This window comes from Pseudonaja textilis, chromosome 8 (assembly GCF_049901715.1).
Source record: "Pseudonaja textilis isolate UNSWEBS1 chromosome 8, rPseTex1.2, whole genome shotgun sequence".
Classification (NCBI taxonomy): domain Eukaryota; kingdom Metazoa; phylum Chordata; class Lepidosauria; order Squamata; family Elapidae; genus Pseudonaja; species Pseudonaja textilis.
In genome coordinates, this window is record NC_141997.1 from 28680805 (window position 1) to 28704860 (window position 24056).

The 24056-nt window shown below is 36.8% G+C and overlaps 1 protein-coding gene across 1 annotated transcript in view; it reads left to right on the top strand.

The window, feature by feature from the left end:
* IPO5 (importin 5) overlaps positions 1-24056 on the top strand; it is a 29416-nt gene that overhangs the window by 600 nt on the left and 4760 nt on the right. The window contains exons 2-22 of the mRNA XM_026708320.2: positions 3563-3643; positions 5455-5647; positions 6572-6674; positions 7342-7438; positions 8252-8356; positions 8853-8975; positions 9071-9191; positions 10472-10559; positions 11666-11772; positions 12479-12603; positions 12689-12778; positions 12862-13035; positions 13131-13349; positions 13514-13597; positions 14765-14897; positions 14982-15103; positions 17599-17695; positions 18345-18517; positions 19319-19430; positions 20144-20199; positions 21150-21272. Coding sequence (XP_026564105.1) covers positions 3563-3643; positions 5455-5647; positions 6572-6674; positions 7342-7438; positions 8252-8356; positions 8853-8975; positions 9071-9191; positions 10472-10559; positions 11666-11772; positions 12479-12603; positions 12689-12778; positions 12862-13035; positions 13131-13349; positions 13514-13597; positions 14765-14897; positions 14982-15103; positions 17599-17695; positions 18345-18517; positions 19319-19430; positions 20144-20199; positions 21150-21272 — 2526 coding nt within the window. The remainder of the gene's footprint in view (positions 1-3562; positions 3644-5454; positions 5648-6571; positions 6675-7341; positions 7439-8251; positions 8357-8852; positions 8976-9070; positions 9192-10471; positions 10560-11665; positions 11773-12478; positions 12604-12688; positions 12779-12861; positions 13036-13130; positions 13350-13513; positions 13598-14764; positions 14898-14981; positions 15104-17598; positions 17696-18344; positions 18518-19318; positions 19431-20143; positions 20200-21149; positions 21273-24056) is intronic.

Genomic DNA, 24056 nt, shown 5'->3' on the forward strand with positions numbered 1-24056 from the left:
CGCCGCGAAGCCGGCTTTCTCTCCTGCTCGGTCCCCATTTTCTCTGGCTTTTCCCCAGCTCTTGTTACCCAGCTCCCCACCCCACCCCCATCCGATGCTTCGCTTTACGGTCCTGACCCTTGTGATTCGGACAACGACAACCTCCACCAACTCCCTTCAACAACTAACTTAAAGAGTCTCTGTTCCCGCCTCCCTGTTTGGGATGAATGAGAATGATAATACTGTACGTGAAAGAGCGAAGGTTGTAACTGATGAGTAATTAAATGGGGGAGGGGGTAGTAAGTTAAGTAATGCTTACAAAGGAGGGAAACTCCTCGGCTGTTAGGCCGCCCAATTGATCTCTTGTTTCTACGGTGCTTAATAATATTTGTATTATGCCGGGCTTGGAAATGGCTAAGGAAGTGAGGAATCCGAACTAGTCTCTTGGCTGTTGTCCTTAAGTACCACACTCGCAGTAGAAGGAGCATTGTGACTAAGTTCATTTACAGTTTCCAGTAAAACAAAAAGCTAGGGAAATATTTCGGCTTCTCAGAATATTCTGAGCTCAAGATGCTGGCCTTGAATAAAGGAATTATGGCGATAGATTTCATTCAGAAACTGGCTGAATTGAAAATTATATAGAAGGGTAAAAGGGCTGCTGTTTCCCACGAATTAGACTTGAAACCATGGTTTCTTTTCATAATGCAGGAACATGCTATACCTAACTGCTTTATTACTCTGGTTCTGAATAGTCTTTTTTATTATAAGTTACAATTCCAAACTGCAGGATTTCTCTATAATTAGTATAAAGGGATAATACTTTTTCTGCTCCAGATTGCTTTTCATTCTTTGTTATTTAAAAAAAAATAGTGGGGAATCTTTGTCCCTCAAAATAAATGCCAGTGCCTGGGTTAGAGTTTTCTCATTGTATGGCTGTGGCTGGGCTTTTATCGTTGACATCACTTGAGCGATCAGCAGAGTTCAGCACATTCTTTCACTGTGAATAGTTGTACAAAAAGCTGTTCTCAGTGCCCAAATGTAAAACAATATGGTCTGATTTTTCTTTCTGGTCTGAAATAGGCACCCATCATTCAGAGTCAAAATTCTGCATATCATTGCAATCTGTTTAAGTACTAGGAGTATCAAATCTGCTAAAAATTAGACAAAAGAATCAGCAAATGGGGGAAAATAAAAGTATGACCAGATTCTAAAGAGTTTTGTGAAGTAAGATGTAGAAAAAGGCATATTACTTATATATGAATAAGATGGCAAATTATCGGTATAAATATTGCCTGATTGTGATAATGTCCGGGTTTTTACTGTGGCAACAGTTCTGAGTTCCATATCTGAATATTTAAATGTTAGATACAAAAAGTAGGGGGATTGTTTCCTGGATAGTCTTGAGAGTTTCCAGAATCACTGGCTATATAAATCCTATTCATTACCATATAGTTCTAAACCACACTGTGGGACACTGCTATAGTGAAATCCTAAAAGCCCAGATCAATAAAAAACCTTCAGGTTATATGAATGGCAGTATCATCTGAAAAGGTTTGTGAGCTACTATGATGATCATCTATGTGTATGTTAAGAGAAAGGAAAATGTTGTCTTTTTCAGCAGTGACAGCTGCTTCATTAATACCATTAGTGCAAGTTTATGGCTGTTTGTGCAGGTTACATCATAGATTCCACACAACAATGATGCTTATATGAGATAAGTAACTGGAGCGCCATCCACAAACATTTGCATTTTACACCAGGTAGCTAGATAACATGTATTCACAGACTTCGTTAAAATACACGTATAAGAAATAAGATCTTGATTCCATTTATATAACTACTAAAACTAAAAACTATCATATTTATAAGCCTCAGAAGCTTTAAAATTTGATATAAAAAACAGTTGTTGATAAAAGCTAACCTGGCATGTCTGGAATCTTTGTAAGTTGAGCACCTCTTATTTAATGAAATAATAAATTTAAGCAATCATTTCTAACCACTTTTAACAATTATAACCATTTCTTGAGTAATTTAATGATGACTTTTAAGCTCTGGTTGCCAGAATTCCACAAGATCCTACTGCCAAAATACAGCAGCAAACTTTCTTAATAAAAGTATGACTTTTTAAAAAAAATTATTGGGAAGAAATAAAACAATTGTGTTGAACTGTAATCAAAGACACTGCCACAGACTGGTGATGCTCAGAGTTGTGGCTATCACTTCAAGGCATAAGACCTGATTTTTGAGGATCCACCTGTACCTCATAGTTTTCTGCTTGACCCACATGATCTGTCACTATGCTTGAAATATCACTTTTAAACAGTGTCATCCAACAGGACTCTAGAAGTGGTCTTTTCTCTCATGGCACCTACTATCTCTAGAACACTTCTGATATTATGGGAGGAGTGACAGACCCAGGACAGAGTTAAAAGAAGGATCACCCTAGAATCCCGACATAGCCAAAAGTAAACTAAATCCCCCTCTCCAATTATGTAGATCCTTATCTAACTGCAAACAGGTGTTAACCATTAATTGAAAAGATTTCTGTGCAAAGGTTGTTTAGCAATAAATCAGTTTAATTGGACATTATCCACCTCCTTAAATGAGCCCTTAAAAAAATAAGCCCTAAGACCTACCGGTTAAAGTCAAAGCTGATGAACCATTTGTATGTTTTGATTTTTTAATGTTTGCTGCTTATTTTCTGAACTTTCTGATTTTCATTATTTTTATTTTTTTAAGAAATATGGTATCTGGTAAGTTTAAAGTTGTAATGTATTGAGTTGCCCTATAAATCCCATAAATAAATAAGTTCTATTACTTTTGTATTGAATGTGGCTTTCAGTGGCTGAAAAAATTCAAACTGCAGCCTCTGGATGGCAAATGTTACTCACTCATGCTCCAAGTAACTGGAAGAGTATTAAACAGCACTTCATAGCACATCAGTGTTAGAACATTTTGCAACCTGGTACTTTCCAGAGAACTTGGGCTATTTTCCAAAATTTGTAAGATTCACCCTGATGGGTACAGCATATTAATTTATGCCAAGGTCATTTGAAGATCACCAGATTGACATCATTATGACATATAGCTAATAATGTTGATAATGTACTAATGTTAATAGTACTAAAAAGCAATAAATTTTGTTTTAAACTGTCCTAGGAAGAAAAAAATAGGATTAAAACAAAGTTATAATTTCTTTTAACCAGCTGCTGTATATCTTCATAACCTTCGTTAACAGGATCATATTTGAGAGGAAGAAACAGACTGAATCTACATTAGTAAATTCAATATATTTCTCTGAAGGAGAAGAAAATCTTTGGGTGTCTTCCTTATATGCTTTAGAATTATTTTTTGTGAATTAAAGGTTCCTTTCATATTATAATTTCTCTTTCGTTTGAGATTTGAGGTCTTGTATCTTTCCCAATATAGTACTTCATATTCCTGCTTTGAGTAAAATAACTACTATAACAGATTTTTTGGTATATCTTAAACAGTTATCTACTTAAAGTGTATTAAGTGGCTGTTTAAGTCTTGATACCTCATTTTTTTAATGCTAAACTGTCTCTGATCTTTTCTTTTTTAGGAAACGTATGAGAACATACCAGGCCAGTCTAAGATTACGTTCCTTCTACAGGCTGTCAGAAATACTACGGTTGCCGAAGAGGTATTTTTCACCTAAGGAACTTATAAGAATTGCAGGAATGTTTTATGTTGTAAAACAGGGCTGTCAAACTCCCAGTCTGCAGGCCGGATGCATCACCGGCTAGCCACACCTGGTTTAGTGAAGGTGGGGAGGGTCCCGATATGTCACGTGACGATGTGAGTTTGACACCCCTGTTGTAAAACATCATTTTGTGATTGTGACTTATGGTCATACCATCTAAGGTGGAATATATTACTAACACTACAACTTAAGCGAATGGTCAGGAAATTGCAGCATTAATGTTTGTTACTCATACTGCTAAACCCTAACACATCACATATATAGAAGTTTTCATTCCTAGTTTTGTAACAAACCAGTGTTTAATATTTTGACTTTATAATTATAAAATTGATAAATACTCTTGATTTCAATTTTCTTTTCATGAACAGCACATGGCTTTTCTGCTTTCTGTGGCCCCTTGTACTTCCACAAAACCCATTTCAACTAGGTGCAAGGGCTTTGAAATAAAGGAGTCAAATATGTGTTTCATTCTTCATTTCAATGAAGAAACTCCTTGAGCTGTAACTATGATTACATTAAATTTCTAAAGAGATACAAAAAAATAATAGTGGTTTAAATGAGCTGCATGTACATTGAATGAAGCATATCTTTATATAAATGCAGTCAATTGTTGGGGTAGTCCTCAACTTACAACCACAATTGAATCCAAAATTTCTGTTGTTGAAACATTTGTTAAGTGAGCTTTGCCCCATTTTACTACCTTTCTTGCCGCAGTTGTTAAATGAATCACTGCAGTTGATAAATTACTATATATTTATGTTAGGGTCGCAAAAGGGTGTCACATGACACACAAACACCCCTGGACATAGCAATGGTCATAAGTATGAACCAGTTGCCAAGCATCTGAAATTTGATTACATGATCATAGGGATGCTACAAATGTGGTAACTGAAAGGTAGTCGTAAGTCATTGTTTTCAGTGCCGTTGTAACTTTGAACGGTCATTCAATTAACTGTTGTAAGTTGAGGACTACCTGTATAGTGGATAGGTTCTCTAATCTTGTCTTTAGAAGAACGCAGACAATAATACATGACGTAATAATTTTTACATACTACAAGTGGAGATCGTTAATCAGTTCTCCAAATTTTCCATTTATGTGATCTTATGCAATAATATGTTTATATTTTGGCTGTTTATTAGATTAATTGTCTTCTTTCCCTGTCCCTATAACCTACTGTAGTATAAATTGTTACAGCTGCGATTGGTATAATCAGTGTGGGATTTAATGATCCTTACTCAATTTTTTATTTTATTATTAAGTTTAGATATCCATATCGCTATCCAAGGTGTCTTTCTTCTATCATTTGTTCTTGAACAACACTTTCTGTTGTAAAGTTTTATTTTAGTTCTAGAGTTTTATTTACTTTGCATTTCTTCATATACTAAGTCATTCTGTTTTTTTAAAATAACACTCCTTATTCCTCTACATTAATAGTTTTTACTTTGTCTAGATGTCATGTTTACATTTTAATGTATAATAGAGTGTCATTGCTTAATTTATTACTACATGCTTCTTAGTTCATAGTGCTTTTGCTATAGAGTCAGATGTCTCATTTAGTTCTTATATTAGTTATGGAGTGAAATATTTGAGGGGGATGGAATAACTAAAGATACCAAAAATAGATCAGCTGAGTCAGCATTTTGGCTCAGCTGCTAAATTTTTATATATGTAAGAAAAATGCCTTTACAAAATCACTATTGGGTTTGTTTGTTTTTAAAGGAAACAGTTTACCATGTATTTGTCTTATCAGGCTAGACAAATGGCTGCTGTCCTTCTGCGGAGACTTTTGTCAGCTTCTTTTGAGGAAGTTTATCCAACATTACCCTCTGAAGTCCAAACTGCCATCAAAAGTGAACTGCTTGTGATTATTCAGTTGGAAACACAATCCAGTATGAGGAGAAAAATCTGTGATATTGTAGCTGAATTGGCCAGGAATCTAATAGGTATAAAATCTTATTTTGGTACAGATGCATAAAGGAAAAATATTTTAGCTGACATGATGGTTGTTGTGTTAAAAAAATGCTTTTCTGGATCTGCAGCTATGTTCATAGATTGTGCTAAGTCATAATAGGGTTCATTTGCCTTTAGCATGTTGGGTGAATCAGGTCAATTGTGATTTACTCTTTAAAGTTAGCCCATGACAAAATATAAGCATGATTAAGCTATGATATAGTATGTGTCTAAACCTGGAATGTTTAATTTCCTTGTACTCTATCATGCTTTGGCTCCATTATTGGCTTTGAAATGAAGATAACACTTTTAAATAATGATTAAACATCTACCACTTTAAATATGCATTTTCATATTTAGAAATATATATGCTGCGCAAGCCTTGAGGACTATAGCAATCCACAACCTTATGTGATCTCTGTGCAGCCTTTTCTGTTTGACATTAGTGAGTATGGCATCTCTGCACGTGATATTTCTGCATTGGTGGAATGATCTCTTCTGAAATAATGGGGCATTCACTCAGATTACTTTCTAATTTAGCGAAACAGTATGCAACCACTGTCCTTTCAGTATTATGCTTCGTGGGTGCTTTACTTACTCTTTTCCATTTGCTTTTTCAACAGCCAGTATAAGGTCAGTTGAAATCCTAAGTGTAAGGGTGGAGGTTAAAGTGAAGATTTTCTAAGTACTGTGAAATTTTTGCAAAGACTAGTCAACCAGGCTAGGAAGTGATAAAAGTCTTTGGAAGGAAAATTCACTGTGTTCATCAAGAGTTCAGAGCTAACAAGCCATTGAAGCAGAAGAATATGCATCAGACTTCGTTGATCTAATTCGGTTAAATGCCATGATTTCCATTTTATTTTTATTTAATTTTAAAAACTGTACACCTAAAATGTTAATTTTTCTCTCTCACATAGATGAAGATGGCAACAACCAGTGGCCAGAAGGTCTGAAATTCTTGTTTGACTCAGTCAGCTCTCAAAATGTGGGACTGCGTGAAGCTGCTCTACATATCTTTTGGTATAATTATTCTTAAATAGTTCATGAGGCCTTTATGTACTCTGATAGAAATTGTGAAAGAAGGAAAGGTTGTCAGTTTGTTTTAAAAGCTTGTCGCTGGCTCACGTGCACATTATACATTACAGCTAGACAGTTTCTTTGTTTCAAGCCCATCAATCCTGATCATTATTTCACAATATATTCAGAATGAAAAATTCTTGATTAAAACAGGGGAGGGGGCTGTCAGGGATCATCTGTGCCTAGTTGGGAAATGCCTCTTTACTATCGTTGAATAATTGGTGCAAAATTTATGTCTTCGTCTTGATTACTCTTTCATTTACATTGCTTCCCAGCAAGGATGCACTTCATATCATGGAACTGCAGGATATTATAGTTAGAAATTTTTATTAACATATTTTAGTCCATTTTTTAAAAAAAGCAATAAGAGTATTACATGTCCAACAAGCAGTGTTCAAAGACTTCGATGGCTTGCAAAGAAAAAATTGTGGCGATAGATTTATTTATATAGAATGCTTGCAATTTTGTTTAGATAGGCACTGAAATTCATTTAGGTTGCTTGTGCTGCTATTGGGCCTTTCTCGGTGAAATAAGTAATGACAAAGAAATGGCCACAAGTGAATTTTTAGTACATTTTAATAATTCAATATTTATTTTATTCTCTGTTTAGGAACTTTCCTGGTATTTTTGGAAATCAACAGCAACATTATTTGGAGGTCATCAAACGAATGTTGGTGCAATGTATGCAAGATCAGGAGAATCCAACAGTAATTTAACATTTAATTTTGTCTTTTATTTTAATGCCATTGCAAAAAAAAAAAGTTGTTTAAGGCACTTAAAGTTCTTCATTCTGTTTAGTAATTTACATGAAATAACTACCTGGTGGGACCCAGAAGAAGGGCCTTCTTTATGCTGGCTCCCTCTCTCTGGAATATCATTGCCCCAGAGATTAAAATGGCCCCCACTCTAGCACTCGGAAGGCACTGAAAACCTGGTTTTGCCAGCAGGCCTGGGGAACCCAGAGAGGGATGGAGCCCATCAAATGGCTAGTGTGATCTGCTGTCGTCGGGGCGGGAGGGTGGAAGTTGTTTTTTTTATTTTATTTTATTTCCAAATTTTGTTCCATTGTACTTCACTAATTTATTTGATTCTTTTTGTTAGTTTTTATTGTTTTTTTTTGTTTTTTTTGTTTTGAATATGGTTTTACATTGTGTAAGCCGCCTCAAGTCGCCATGGGCGAATAGGCGGCAATATAAATTAAATAAACTACACTGGGATTATTTTAGATAAATGATTCTGGGGAATTGTTGTGATCTGTTCTTCATAGAGCTGATATTTAAGAGATTATCAGTTCAGAAGACTGACCTTGGAATCTCGTAGACAGCAGTATTTTCTTTGCCAAATTAATGGAAATCTGGGTGATGTCAGTGTGTTTCACTAACATCCCTTGATGACTTTTATTGGATTTGGATAGCTATCCATATCCCCCTCCCCTCTCTGAGTATGTCCTCATCCTAATGTTAGTAGAGATTGAATAGAATTAAGCCCCATACTTTACTGACCACTGGTTTTCTTTCTAGATCAGGACACTGTCTGCTAGGGCTGCAGCTGCATTTGTTCTTGCTAATGAGCAAAATCTTCCCCTTCTTAAACATTTTGCAGACTTACTTCCTGGAATTTTGCAGGTAAAATCTCAGAAAATTTATGGTGACTGAAAGGCTAAGCTTGTTGCTATTATTTTTGTTGTACAGTGGGTGTCACTCAAAATAATATCATAGAAAAACGATTATTGCATCAGATGAGTTATAGAAGAGGTGAACATGAATAAGCCTCACTTGATTAAAATGTGATAAAACAGTGCTTCCCAAACCTAGCTGAAATCACCCAGAATTGTGTAAAAGTGTTTTTTTCTTTGGGTAGCAACATACGAATTTATTGCCAAACTACAAAAGGGCCAGTTAAAGTGTTTTGCCTACATGAGATAAAAAGAACTTTCTGATAATTTTAGGTAATGAAAAAGTTTGGAAGCACCGTGCTAATTGCCCATACTAAGGGAAACTTTCGATGTTAAGGTCAAATGCCTTTGTTGTGGAAGCTTGCAAAATGTTGAGTGGTTTCCTTTTAAATGCTTTTGAGTGCAAATTTACAAGGGAAAATATATTAATTACTGTTTTTCTTCAGGCAGTCAATGACTCGTGTTATCAAAATGATGATTCGGTCCTAAAGTCTCTTGTAGAGATTGCAGATACAGTTCCAAAATATTTACGCCCGCACTTAGAACCTACATTACAACTGAGTTTAAAAGTAAGTTTGTATTCTAGCACTTCAATTTGAAATATTTATTTGTTAGAACTCTGGCCTTGATTTTAGAGTTTTCCTGAAATATTTTTCAATTCTAGCTATGCGCAGACACAAGTCTCAATAACATGCAACGTCAACTGGCCCTTGAAGTAATAGTCACATTATCAGAGACTGCTGCTGCTATGCTGAGAAGGCATATCAACATTGTTGCACAAGCTAGTAAGTAAGCCACTTTCATTATTTTACTCAAATTTATAACACAGGTACTCAATTGAGCCCAACATTTATGTTGCAAAGTGAGATATTTGTTAAGTGAGTTTTGCCCCATTTCTTGACCTTTTTTGCCACAGTTAACTGAATCATTGCAAGTGTTAAATTAGTAACACAGTTACTATGTGAATCTGACTTGTCAGAAGGCGGCAAAAGGTGATCACTTGCTTCTTTCTAGAGTATTCTGAAAGTAGCATCTCTGTTTAGATTATAGTGATCATATGGTGTCCACACAGGACTTCTTTTTAATCAGGTTCTATTCCTGGTTATAATCGGTTCAAAATGTTAACTTCCCTTTGTCTTTGTCTTTTTGTCTTTGAAATTTGTTCAGTTCAAAGAATTAGTGCATATCCAGAAACCTGGTATTTGTTTCAGTAGAGCTTTTATCACATGTTAAATGCTTTTGCCGTTTGTTACTGCTTTCGTCAAGAACTTTTAATCTCCTTTTATTTATTAAATATATGGCTCTTTTCAGCTCTGTAATTTTAAATGAGAAGCCAAATATGTTACTTGTAGCCTAGCCTTCCACTCTCTTCTCTTAATATATAAGCTACAAAAAACATAAAGGGAAATGGATAAAAGATCATTTTAGATTAATAGAAAAGCAGTAAATATACATACTTGCACAAATCCCATGTATCAAACATCATGATGAAGTCATAGATTAATGGCTGTAATTAAGAACAGAAAGTTACTTTATAAAATTCTGACATTTATGAACCATTTTGTTTTAACCAACTTCAAACACTAACTACTCACTAACACCTTTTAGCTGAATCTTTTAGTTGCCAATTAAATGACTATGGCTCACCAGGATCTGCAAATTATATACTGTATATAGATTGCGTATAAAATGATAGAACAATTAGATTCTCAAGAGCTTGGAACAAGCCATTTAAAATATCAATATTTTGTTTCAGGTTCAGAACAAAAGTATTTTGTGCTGAGGATAGGATAAAGTCAATATGTTTTGTTTTGAGTCTTGAAAAATGTTGGGAGCATGTATGTTTTGTTACAATTTCAAAGTACTCAGAACATATTGTATATCCATATTTTACTTTACTTAGCTATAATTATTCCAAATATCAAACTGATCAGTTTTTCACATTGTGTCAATGTATATTGCAGTAAGTAAAAGTCCACATTTCTTTTTGGGATTGTTAGAAGCTATGTTAACATCCAGTGCATTGTTGGAAATTTGTTAATAAGCACTGTTAAATTTGTTTTAGTCCCTCAGATGTTAGCAATGATGGTTGATCTAGAAGAAGATGAAGATTGGGCAAATTCTGATGAATTGGAAGATGATGACTTTGACAGGTAAAGATGCCTATTTTAGAAATTCAACTTAGGGTCCTCGATTTTTCCCAGGATTATTTTGTACTTTAATCTGTGTTGACATTTAATTCATGTCAAGGCCTAGCCCTAAATGTATGGGTGCACCATCCATTTCAACTGGTTAAGGATCAATGGTAGACACATTTTCTTTCTCATTAAAAAGATGTACAATATTTAAGAAATTACATTGAGAGGAGCCATTGTTTGTACAGAAAAATAAAAGTTTAATCCATTTGTTTAATAAAGTAAAAGCGAATCAAAAGTTAGAAAACATCCTCACAGAAAGAAAAATAATAATTTCCAATTTGATACAAAGAAGAATCCATACAAAGAATCTACTCTAGAAATCAAGTGTCACATGACCTAGGTCTTTATTGTATGAAGTTCTTAGAGTTTCCTTCGAGTTTGCTCCAAAATTCTTGGTCACAGTTAATTCATTACATTTAAAAACTCTTTGTTAATTGTGAAGTAGTATGGCAGTAGGTTGACAATTTTGTAATGGAGGTTTTTTCAGAACAACTTTGACCATTATTTTATGCTGCAGTAATCACTGAACTGGGCAGAGTGAATTAAAATCTGGGCAATATATACAGTAGGAGACAAAGTCCAGGAACAGAATATTGAAGATGAGATGAGAGATAGTGAACATCAGATGGCTCTGTCTGTGGATAGAATGATTTGCCATAGGACATGAAGTAGTGCAATGATTTAAAAGGAAAGTGCAAAGTTTGCTGAAGTTCATAGCATTCCAGAGCAGAGTCAAAACTAAATCAGATGAGGCCCCAGAAACAGATAATATGTATAATAAATTGGTATGGAACTGATTGCAATGTGGGTTGAAAGCTCTCTGTCATAACAAAAATGTAGTTGAAGCAACTCTGTATTAGCCCTAGGAAAGCAGTGCTAGATAAGATGTATAATTATGCAGCGTAAGACCTGGAGGTTCAGATTTCGCTTAGGAAAATGCGAAGGTTAAGCACAAGATTTTTCAAGCAGGATTTTCTTTGAAACAAAAGTCTAAACAATAGGAATAGGAGCATCAGTTGATATTCTAAACCTTGTTCTTACTGATGTTTTGCAAATTTTAGCAATGCTGTTGCTGGTGAGAGTGCACTGGATAGAATGGCATGTGGCCTTGGTGGAAAACTTGTCTTACCTATGATCAAAGAGCATATTATGCAAATGCTTCAGAATCGTAAGTAATTTTATTTTGATTTTCAGCTGCTGATTAAATGATATAGGAACTGAGCAGTTAAAAATGGGTTTAAACGAATTTATAGTGAAGAAACCCTTGCATGAAAACTAGTTTGGTATTTGCGCATAGGTCATCAGGCTAGAAACTGGGAGTCTTGAGTTCTAGTCCTGCCTGAAAAGCAAAGCCAACCAAGGTGATTGGGTGATCTTGGACCAATCATTCACTCTCAGACTTAGAAAGAAAACAAAAACAAATCCCTTCCAAAAATTGTGCCGGGAAAACTGCAGAGATTAGTCCAAGTAATCCCCAGGAGTCAATACTAACTTGAAAGTATAAATATGTATAAACATATAATGGTTGCAGAGTGTCCAAATCACAAATGTGGAGGCTGTACATGGACCAATCATATATAACTTTTTTGTGATAATTTGAAGTAGTCACTAAACAAATAGTTGCAATTGAGAGCTGCCTGTATCATGAAGGTTTCTTTCAATTCATTGAAATAGGTACCCATGACCGCACACTGCACTTCTCTGAACCAATTTTATCAAATTGCTAACTGGGATGCAAGAGAGGAGAGTGTTGCCGTTCTGGAAATTGGAATGGAAAAGAAAGTAGTTTGAACAATTCATGTTGTGAATAAAAACATATTGTTATCTTCTGTATGCTTTTTTTCCTGACTCTGAATTCTTCCATTTAATTACAGCTGACTGGAAATGCAGGCATGCTGGCTTGATGGCTCTATCAGCTATTGGCGAAGGCTGCCACCAACAAATGGAGGGAATTTTGAATGAAATCGTTAACTTGGTATTGCTTTTCCTTCAGGATCCTGTAAGTTGAATGGCATTTTCCTTCTCCAAATGTTTATTTTGGTGTTTTATTTTATGATCTTACTAATTAAATATAAATATTTCAGCATCCACGAGTAAGATACGCAGCCTGTAATGCAATTGGCCAAATGGCTACAGACTTTGCACCAAGCTTCCAGAAAAAATTCCATGAGAAGGCAAGTATAAAGCTTTGTGTTGCACAGTTATTAACGAAGCTTATTTAGGGACCTATCACTCATGGTTGCTATCTTTGTTGTAGGTAATTGCAGCTCTTCTGCAGACCATGGAAGACCAAGGCAACCAACGTGTTCAGGCTCACGCAGCTGCTGCTCTGATCAACTTTACTGAAGACTGTCCAAAATCACTGCTTATTCCATATTTAGATAACTTAGTGAAGCACCTTCATTCCACTATGGTATTAAAACTACAGGAGGTGAGGACATCTTAAGATGAAATGGAATATATTTAAGTTACTGTTTCAGCAAGACTTCAATTTTATTTTTATTTACTTGCTACTTTTTTTCACAGTTGATAGAAAAAGGCACCAAGCTTGTTTTGGAACAAGTCGTTACATCCATTGCCTCTGTGGCTGATACAGCAGAAGAAAAGTTCGTTCCATACTACGATCTATTTATGCCTTCTCTGAAACACATAGTTGAAAATGCTGTGCAAAAGGAACTTAGGCTTTTAAGAGGCAAAACTATAGAATGTATCAGCTTAATAGGCCTTGCAGTAGGAAAAGAGAAGGTAGGTATCAAGTTAATTCTCTGCTGTCTTCAGCTTTGTAGGCACATTGAGTTGTTTCTGTACTTGTAAATTGAAACCATTCTTGAGTACATCGTTATATAAAGATACGATGTATCTGTTTAAAAACTGCCACAGCTTGATTTGGGTTCTCTCTTTGTTTTTAGTTTATGCAGGATGCATCTGATGTGATGCAGCTCTTGCTGAAAACGCAGACTGACTTTAACGACTTGGAAGATGATGATCCTCAGGTATGTGACAGAGAATATCTTAGTTTGGTCCCAATTTCTAAAACTACATATATTTGGAAGAGAATTCCTAAATGAAGTTATAATAATCTGCTTTACCACATTTAACTTAATTCAATATTTTGCAAACCATGTATGGTAGAAATCTACATTTTACCCAATGACAGCACAGTTTTAATTGACATACTGCAGTAGGGACAAGGAAGCATTTTAGCTACCAAACCACCTAAAAGCTTGCTAAGCATAATCAGGATAGGCCTGAAAAGTTTGAAGTTTTTCCCCAAATGCACTCAACATCTTTCAGGCTTTTGCGACTTCTGCAATTTCAAAATATTGTTAGCTTGCCCATTTTACTCAATCAGGTTCTCCTTAGGTAACTACTACTCGTTCAGCAAGTATTGGCACTGAACAAATGGTAATTAAAACCAGTCCTCAAAGTTTGTCTCTCACAGCACCTCCCTACCTCTTTCCATAGTGTTCACCTACCCACCCCCCAACCTGCTTGCAGGCAACCCAGGACTTGAAACTTCAACTGGCTTCCCCATTGACTTTGCTTGTGGAAAGCCAGGAAGAAGTCATAAGTTGCGGTCATGTAAGGTTCTCACTTAACGACCTGTGATTTTGCTTCATGGCAGCAATTAGTGGAATTGCTGTCCCGAAACAATGTGTTCTTACAATGTCACACCTTATCACTGCATCACTTAGCAGTGGCAATTCCAGTCCCAGTTATCATATATACATAAGAAACATATTCACATATTTTGTACAGAAATTATTGAACAAAAATGTCCTTTACGCTTTTGATGTGATAAAATCTAATTGGATAGCTTGTAGCAAAGTGCTGTTGCAATGCTTATGTCAAGCTTCTGTAATGGAGACTTCATATTCCATAGTGATTAAGACTGACCTATGAAAGATTCTTTTCTCATTTATGCCATGAATTGGTTAGCTCAAGGCCAATTAATTTTGGGAGGACACTAATATTTTCTAATAGTTTTGTAAACGTATTTTTGAAAGACATTTCAGATATTTCAAAGTACTACCCAAATCTGTACAGTTAACTTTTAAAACAGGTTTGTTAGGGATTGGTTTTTATACAATTCCAGCTGTAATATAGTTTTATAGTCATTATCCTTGAAGAAAATGAAATCTCATTTTATTAATTTACAGATATCATATATGATTTCTGCATGGGCTAGAATGTGCAAAATTCTTGGAAAGGAATTCCAACAATATCTTCCTGTTGTTATGGGTCCTTTAATGAAAACTGCATCAATTAAACCTGAAGTGGCCCTTCTTGACAGTAGGTTCTGATATTTTAATTTATATTTCTTAGTTAATTAGGAATGGTACAACTTTACTAAAATTAACCTTTTTTTCTCACTAGCTCAAGATATGGAAAATATGAGTGATGATGATGGCTGGGAATTTGTAAATTTAGGAGATCAACAGAGTTTCGGTATTAAGACAGCAGGTCTCGAAGAAAAAGCAACTGCATGCCAGATGTTGGTAGGTGCTATTTTAATTAATTTTTTTAAATAAAAATTTGGTTCCTGATGCCCAAAATGTTTGGGAATGAGATTCCTCAAAGTTGAAGAGTTAAAAACAAGATGGAACTTGTTGAGGTAATTCCCTGTTACCGTGTTTTTCACATAAGGCCGGGCACGCACCCATGGCTCGCTTTCCCGGCTCTACCCAGCCCGCACGGCTCTGGCGTGGCCCTGGCGGGATGACCGGAGGGTCCGGTGGGGAGGTGCTCGCTGCCCGCCAGGGCCGCGCCAGAGCTGTGCGGGCTGAGCAGAGCCGGGAAAGCGAGCCACGGGTGCGTGCGTGCCTCCTGTCCCTCGTTCCCAAATCTCGCCCGGGCGAGCAGCGCTTCGCTTGCTCTGCAAAGCCGCGGCTTCCTCACCTCTCAGCAAGCAGGAGGAACCGGCTGCAGCCTCCTCCTCGTCAGCCGCAGCGCAGACGTTGACCTTGCGGGGAGAGAGAGGGAGAGATCCTCTCAGTTGAGCGCCTTCCTCCGCAGCCCTCTGCACGAAAGGAGGAGCCGCCAGTAGGGGAAACCGAGCCGCGAAGACTCCCTTGGCGGACGCTCTCGAAGGAGTCGGTCGGAAGCGGCATGGCTAGGCTGGCCACAGAGGCGTTTGGTGCAGGTGCCAAAGGCGGGAAGGGTGGGCTGGCAGGCGCTAACCTCGGTCGTTCTCCCCGCGTCGGGCTAAAGGTGGTGGCTGTTTCCGCTGCGAGCGGCTCGGACCCGCTGCTGCTGCTGCTCTGCAGCTGCCCTCCTGGCCTTTCTTTGAGGTGGAAGAGCTTGCTGTGCTGAAGGGACCCGCGCGTCAGAGGCGTGCAGTGTAGGGAGGTCAGGGAAGAACCGAAGACGCCCCGGGAGATTCGCCTCCCCACATGGGGTTGGGCTGCCCTCGGGCAGGGGAGGCTTTGTTGTAGTAGGGTGTCGTTTTTAAAATAATTCGCTTTACCTTCGAAAGCAAAGGGAAGGTGGCGACGGGAGCGCCTGAAGCCAAGTGTATTCTCAAGGCTCCGGTTGCAGGGAGGAGCCCTGACTGGCCACACGTGGCTGCACCAAACGCCGAGGCGTTGCTCTAACGCCACGGCAGCAAGGGAGAAGGGAAAGCAACGGTGGAAGGTCTCCCGATATGAAGTGCCCCACCAACGCAGGCAGCACCATATCCGGGCATGCAACAAAAGTACTTCCTAACAGCAAGCCCCCCTCCCCCGGCCATTCCCTCCCATTTTGCATGTTTAATATGGGCCTTAATTTGGGTGGAGGGGCTTACTTTGATTTTATGCCAATAAAACATGGTGGGGCTTCCTATTGGTGGAGGCCGTATTGTTGGAGAAACACGGTAGGAGAATGAGTGCATACAGGGAGACTCATAGAGAGTAGTGTTGGAATAATACACACAGAGCACACAGATACACTGTACAGTAAATATATGTTTTTACTTCCAGAAAGGTTTAAGCAAAGTCCAAAATAAGCAATCCAAAGTCATTCACAAGTTAAATCAGTCAATTTTCAATCCAGGGATAATCCAAATGTCAAAGTCCAGTGTCAAAAAACAGTTCAGTAACAAACTTACATTAAATCCAGAAAATATCAGTCAATTAGGAAAAATGGAGCAACGGCAATACTTTCTAACAGAAGGAAACCGAGATACTCACTCAGACACACTCTCTTCTGAGACTAAGACTAATACAAACCAGGTTTCTGGCTCCATCTTATGGCCGTTTGAGAAACCACACCTAATTACAGTTTTGCATTTTCTTAAAGTTACAGTTTTAAAATGTTTATCCCGGTTTATATATTTCTAACCCAAATACCTGTTAGGTGACTTATATTCCTAACAGAACTCTTTGAAAGCAGTGGTGGTATTCTTTCTGTTCGGCCCGGTTCTGTCGAGCTGGTAGCGGCGATGAGCAGCAGAGTTTTCTCCGCTGCTCTGCTGTTGGGCCAACCTGCCCACCCGGCCTCCCATACTCACCTTTATCCTCTGAATTTGAAGCGCAGCTGCTTTGCGCGGCAGAGCAGAGTGCCGCGTGGCAGCTGTTGAAGTGACCGTGAGAATGCAGTCTTGCAGGAGGTGAGTTGGAACACCTGCGCCTGCGCAAAGTGTGTTTGGTGGATGCACACAAGCCACACCCATCTAACTGGTGGTAAAAAATATTTGAATCCCATAACTTTGAAAGGAAGCTATTGAAACACCCACCACTCTTAAGAAATATATGTTAAATCACTATTAGCAAGAAAATATATTCTTTTAAAAAATATGTTCTTCCACTATTCACTTATAACACTGCAGTTTTCTTTTGCATGTGTACTCTGTTCATGTTCAAATAGAATTTCACAATTTGGGGAAATACATTTATTTGTCTTTATTCTCCTTTATTGGTATTTATTTATCTATTTTATCAGTTTTAAGTCTACCACTAGTAGTTTATTCATGATCTAACTTCCTTTGCTGAAGAAATTTATGTTTGGATTTTAGGTCTGTTATGCCAAAGAATTGAAAGAAGGATTTGTGGAGTACACTGAACAAGTTGTGAAGCTAATGGTTCCTTTGCTGAAGTTCTACTTCCATGATGATATCTTTTTCTAAGTCTGTTCTGTTTTCCTATGAACTGTTAATGTGACAGTTTTTAATGTCTGTTATCAAATTATTTAATGACATTCTAATATAGCTTATTCAGGAAGATGACAATATTCCAGCCTTCTTATTTGTCCAAGTAAATCCTTTTGTTGCAAATCCAGATCAGTTATGCAATTCCTGCCATTTAATGATGCAAATATTTTTAAAATGTAATGTGAGACTTAAAATTGAGAATGTGGCTTTAAAAGAAAACAGCATTCTCAATTTCACTTGATTTAAATCTGGGTTAGTTAAGCAAAATTAAAATATAAAAGTTATACTGCTTCATCCTTAATTGTTATTTAATGTTTATTACTAGTTTAGTCTAGTGATTGAAGCATCCGACTAAAAAGCCAGGAGGCTGTGAGTTCTAGTCCTGTCTCAGGTAGGAAAGCCATCTGGGTGACTTTGGACCCCTCACTTTCTTTCAGCCCAACCTACCTCACAAGGTGGTTGTTGGGGAAAATAGGAAGACCAAGGGATATGGTGTATGTTCATGCCTTGACTTTTAAACTACAAAAGTGGGATGGTTACATTGATCACATTTTCTAAAATAATTTTTACATTGCTAGAAAAATATAATGATTTCCCTTAACGAATTCAACGGGTTCGTGTGGCAGCTGCAGAATCAATGCCTTTACTTCTGGAATGTGCAAGAGTTCGTGGCCCAGAGTATCTCACCCAGATGTGGCATTTTATGTGTGATGCTCTTATCAAGGCTATAGGAACAGAACCTGACTCAGATGTTCTATCAGAAATCATGCATTCTTTTGCCAAGGTAATTTTTTATTTTACGTGGAGAGCATTTTGCTTCTGTTAATAATAGCTGATCTCCTGGGATCTTTATTGAGTAAAAATAAAGTAGCATATACGCAATTATTCAGCGTATGTTTATTGGCTGAATTTTTCTATCCTTTTATTCAAATGTTCATTGAAGACATGGATAATTTTAATCTTCGAATTCCCAAGTTTTGCCATTTTACTTTTTCTTTTGTATCACAATGATTCAGTCCACTGTTTCATTGAACTTAACATTTTTTTTACCATTATATTTCCTAACTTTTTTTGGGGGGGGGGGGTGCTTCCTTATAGATTTACCAAAAAGTCAGATTTCTAATCTTCTCCTCTTACAATGAAAAGAAAGGAGGAAAAAACTATGAAACTGCAGGTTTCTGATCATCTATTTCTTTAATATAGTAGTCTTTATCTTGGAATTTCTACATGGGGATAGAACAATGTTTATCAATGGGAAGAACTAGATCTGTCCATTCCAGACAAATGTGATCAGTAGTTTTATGTGCATTCATTAAAAGAGGAGCAAACATTTCCTTAGTTAATCAAAACCCTGTACTTCTATTACCCAAAACATGTTTCGCTGCAACATGCAAGAAGGAAGCTATTTTCCGATTTAATTATTTCCCACCCAATAGCAGAAGTTCGATGTGCTATACAAAACAAAAATCCATCTTGCAAGATCAAGCCTCCTTTTTATAGTATTTAATTATATGAGATGCAAGAAATTACAGTGATGGCAATAGTTATTGTTAAATATGTTTTCAAATAAATGTTATTTCTTTAGTGTATTGAAGTAATGGGAGATGGCTGCCTAAACAATGAACATTTTGAAGAACTTGGAGGAATTTTGAAAGGAAAATTAGAAGAGCACTTTAAGAATCAAGAACTAAGACAAGGTAAATCAATTAAATGTTGCTAGATATTAATTAAATATGCATTTCAGAGCAAGAGCTTCAAAATTTAAACACGTATTTATCTTTCCAAATTTCAGTGTTTAGAGAACTTAAAATGTAAATACTTTAAAGAAAAATGATAACTCACACTTAAAGTTAAAATAGCAATCTGGGCAATTCAGAAATTCGTCCAAATTTGCTTTGAAGTTCTGCATGAATTTATCACAACACTTTATAAAGAAATTAGGAGTAAATGCAAAATAAAAGTTCCTCCTTATTTACACTATTGCTAGGAAAAAGGTGATTATTAATTAACTGATAACTTTATGATTTTTCAGTAGAAAAGGTGTCGTGATATGTTTTTAAAAATCTCTCTGGCACCTTCCTATTATATAATTGTAATAAAGAAAAAGTATGAGTAGCTTATTAGCTGTGGGGGAACACATTTCAATTTTAGTAGTCAAAACTTTTTTGACATTTTTATTTCCTGATTTTATATGTATGTATTATATTCCTTGTCTCTATTTTGAACCAAATTAGTTTCAAAGTTGAGTTTGTCCAAATCTGAGCTTTCCATGATAGCTTGGTGATAATTTATCCATGTTAGCTAGGATAATACCAAATAATTCCTCAGTGTTCCTTTTGTATATCTGTCTTACAGAAAGCTGGAATGTTTATGAAAATAAGCCATGCTAATACATTTATTTTTTAATTAGTGAAAAGGCAAGATGAAGACTATGATGAACAAGTTGAGGAGTCCTTGCAAGATGAAGTAAGGCTCTTATTATTTGTTAAAGATATAATTGTTGAAATGTATAATTTCATGTTACAAACCTGAGAATTTGAAAAGGAAACACAGCTTTCAAAAGCTTTGTTCATGTATTGCATCTTTATAAAAATTTTCTTCATGTGGTCAGAAACAATGCATACATCAGCAGTATTGGCTGTTCAGCAAAAACGGAAAAGATTGTCCAGGTTTTGACATGTATACAATAATTTTAAAAAATATCATGTCATTTGGTCCAGTATAGTGACAGAAATCATTAACAGGTCCTGGAATGTCAGATTATTCAGATTTGCTTTGACCTGCACACAATTTTCATATTTATACCTAAAAATAATTTGTGTACAGAAAAAGCAGAACATAAAATACAGTATATAGCTTACAGGGCCTACTTGAGCAAATCAATCTAAAAATGTTGGCAGAAAAAAATTAATTCAATCTCCATTATCACCACCATACTGCCTTAACACTCAATAAAACTGTAGCTAATCTTAGTAGCACTTTACTTGCTGTAGAAATCTTACTTTTCAAACAAGTATAGTGCAGGCAATGAGGAATTTCACATTCTTAAACATGTTAAGATAAACAATAGAAATAGTGGTTTTAGAACCATGCTTTTTAAAAAAAAAATTATCCCATGGACCAGTTAACCCAACAACTACAACTGGAGTACAATTTAACGCTTTACTTTCTGCCAATTCAATATATTTTTGAGATTTTCCTTGCTGGCAGCAGTGTTAGAACTTTTGTATTTGGAGCCCATTAATGTCCTTACACAGACTGGCTCATTTGTCAATTCTTCCTCTTAAGAAACACACAAATTGTTTTAAACACAAAGCTTATGAAATGTATAATATTTAAGAAAGTTACAATTATTCAAATATATAAAGGTTTCCCTGTCATATCTGATCAAATTCCACCTTTGTTCTCTTCATCAGCATGACAGTGATGTCTACATTTTGACTAAAGTTTCAGATATTTTGCACTCAATATTCAGTAGCTACAAAGCAAACGTGTTACCATGGTTTGAACAGCTGTTGCCACAAATTGTCAACTTAATTGTAAGTAGCCTCTATGAGCAGTAAAGTGTCACTGTAAAGACCAATAAGAGAAAGTGCATGGGAGTGATGCTTAACTGTTTGCCTATTTATTTTTACCTTGTATTGATGCCATCAATTCAAAGCTTAGACATATACTCTCTCCCTCTCTCTCCCTCTCTCTCTCTCTCTCTCTCTATATATATATATACATATGTATGTGTATGTGTGTGTGTGTGTGTTTTCTTAAGTATGTATATGTATATATACACACACATACATAGATTTTCATGGGTACAGGTATATAGGTCTAGGTGTGTTCGGGTCTTTTCCCATGTAAGATTAAGAGTATCTTGGCAATGAAACATTACCAAGATAATCTTACATGGGAAAAGACCTGAACACACCTAGAGCTACATACATACATATATACATATATTTGTTTTCATAGATTTTCATGGGTACTGGTATGCAAGTCTTGGCGTGTTTGGGTCTTTTCCCGTGTAAGATTGAGAGCATCTTGGCAACATTTCAACGAAGTCCCACTTGCCATCTTCAGGCTTTCGGCTTCGTGCTTGTGCAAGCAAAGTGTGATCAGAGCTGCCATCTCCCTATATATACTGGTGGGGAGGTTGGCTATGTTGTCATTTCTTGATTGGCTGATGTTTGCAGATTGGCTGGCTTTTTCGTAAGAACATGTGTGGCTGAGGTATTGGCTGTCTGTCTATCCGCCTCCTGTGTTGGCAGCGACCTGGGTAATGGGCTGTGTGATGACCTTCTATTGTTGTGACATCCTGGGTATTGTGCTGTAATCCCCTGGGTCGTTGGCTGTGTTGCAACATCCTGAGGTTTTGTGGCATAACCTCCTGAGTTCTGTGATGTAATATCCTAAGCGGGTGGCTGTGATGTGACGTTCTGGGTTTTGGTTTGGCTCCGAGTTTGAGGCCTGGATATGTGTTCATGGCATGTGTCTGTTTGCTTGGTTTCGGGGTTAGGTTGTGTGGCAGCTGGTGAGGCAGCCGTGGTCTGGTTTCTGGACAGTGGTTGTCTTTCGTCTATGGGATGGGTTTGGGTTTGAGTCTGGTGAGGGGGAATGGTAGTGGTGTCATGTGTTGTTTTGGGTCCAGTGTTGGTTTTCATGGCTGGGACTCGTTTGTTGGTGAGGACTAGTTTCCAGATGTCTGGTAGGCGGGAGGCATTGTCCCGTTTATTCATGTTATGGAGGTGTTTCTCTATTTCGATGGCTTCCCTGATTATTCTGTTGTTGAAGTGTTCAGTATTGGAGATTAATTTGGTTCCCTCAAAATTAATTTCATGTCCTGTGGCTTTAGGGTGCTGGAAAAGGGAGGAAGTATTTTTCTTCTTTTCTGACTGCGTTCTTGTGTTCTGCGATGCGTGCATTTATTTATATATAATAAATGATATTTATATATAATAAATGATATATATCATTTATTATATATATAAAATAAATGATATATATCATTTATTAGGAAGCCATCCGTTTACTCGAAGCCAAGCCGCACTAAAAGCCTCCAATACAGGAAACACAATGTTGCCAGCTAATCAAGACAAAAAAATGCTACAAAACAGACAGAAGATGTTAGAAACACCAATCAAGCAGAACACAGCAAACTCCAAGACCAATAAACACAGACCAAGACTCCCAACCAATCAGGATGAAGAAAAAACCATTCTGGCACAGCAGTAGGCTAGCCCCAAATTTAAAACAGCAAGGGCTGTGAAAGTCTGACTCACAGACAAATACAATACACAAGCCTGATGATAGCAGATGAGATTCTGCCGAAACGTTGCTACAACTTTAAAAGCACAACTATAATGACGTGGGAAAATACCCGAACAAAGCTGAATACCATACACACACACACACACACACACACCATGGTAGTTGTAGAGCAGTCTAGACAACTTTGGAATATTCCATTTCTTTGGATCAGGCCATTTTAAGAGTGACCTGACAGTTTTCCAAAAGAAAAATGTTTCTCCTGTATGGAATAACATTAGATGGTAGATTAATCTCCTGAACAAATGAATGGAAAGTAGACTTAAGGAAAGATGATATGGAAACTGCATGGAAAAGAGAAAAATAGAAGGTGTTATAAGGTGCTACACAGTTGTGTGAAGTTACTGTATGCTAAAAAGAATTATGAAAAATAATACAGTACTTAAGAGGTGGTGGCCTAGAGGTGGAGCACTGACCTCACGGTGAGGCTGTGAGTTAGATTCTAGGTAGACAGATATTTCTGTGGGCACAATGAGACTCTATCTGCTGAATATAACCCTGCATTGGTATGGAAGAACATCCAGACAGTAAACACTCAGCTTCATTCAGTTGTCCAGGCTTCATCCCACAAGGGATTATGGGGTCATTAAAAGAAGATGAATACAGTACTCAAGAGAATTATAAAGTGAAATCTTTTCTAACCACTTATGTGTTTTTGCTTAATATGTATATGAAAACTGCATCCATCCTTCATTGTTAGAAGAGTACTGTTATTTTTCTTCTACAAGGGAAATAATAATAATAATGTACTTAATCTGAAAGAGAAAGTATAGTAGAATGTATGTACTCTTTTGAAATGGAAGCATTTAATGGTGTTTTGGACAACACATTTCCAGAATCCTATGAACTTCTGGTTCAGGACTAACTTGGGGAAACATCTGATCCACACCCAAACTCCTGGATAAATGGAACATTCTGAAATATTATAAATTATTCTTCACTAGCTCAGTAGGCTTTATCCACCTCTAGCATTTCCTTTGGTCTGGAATGATTTTCCATATTGA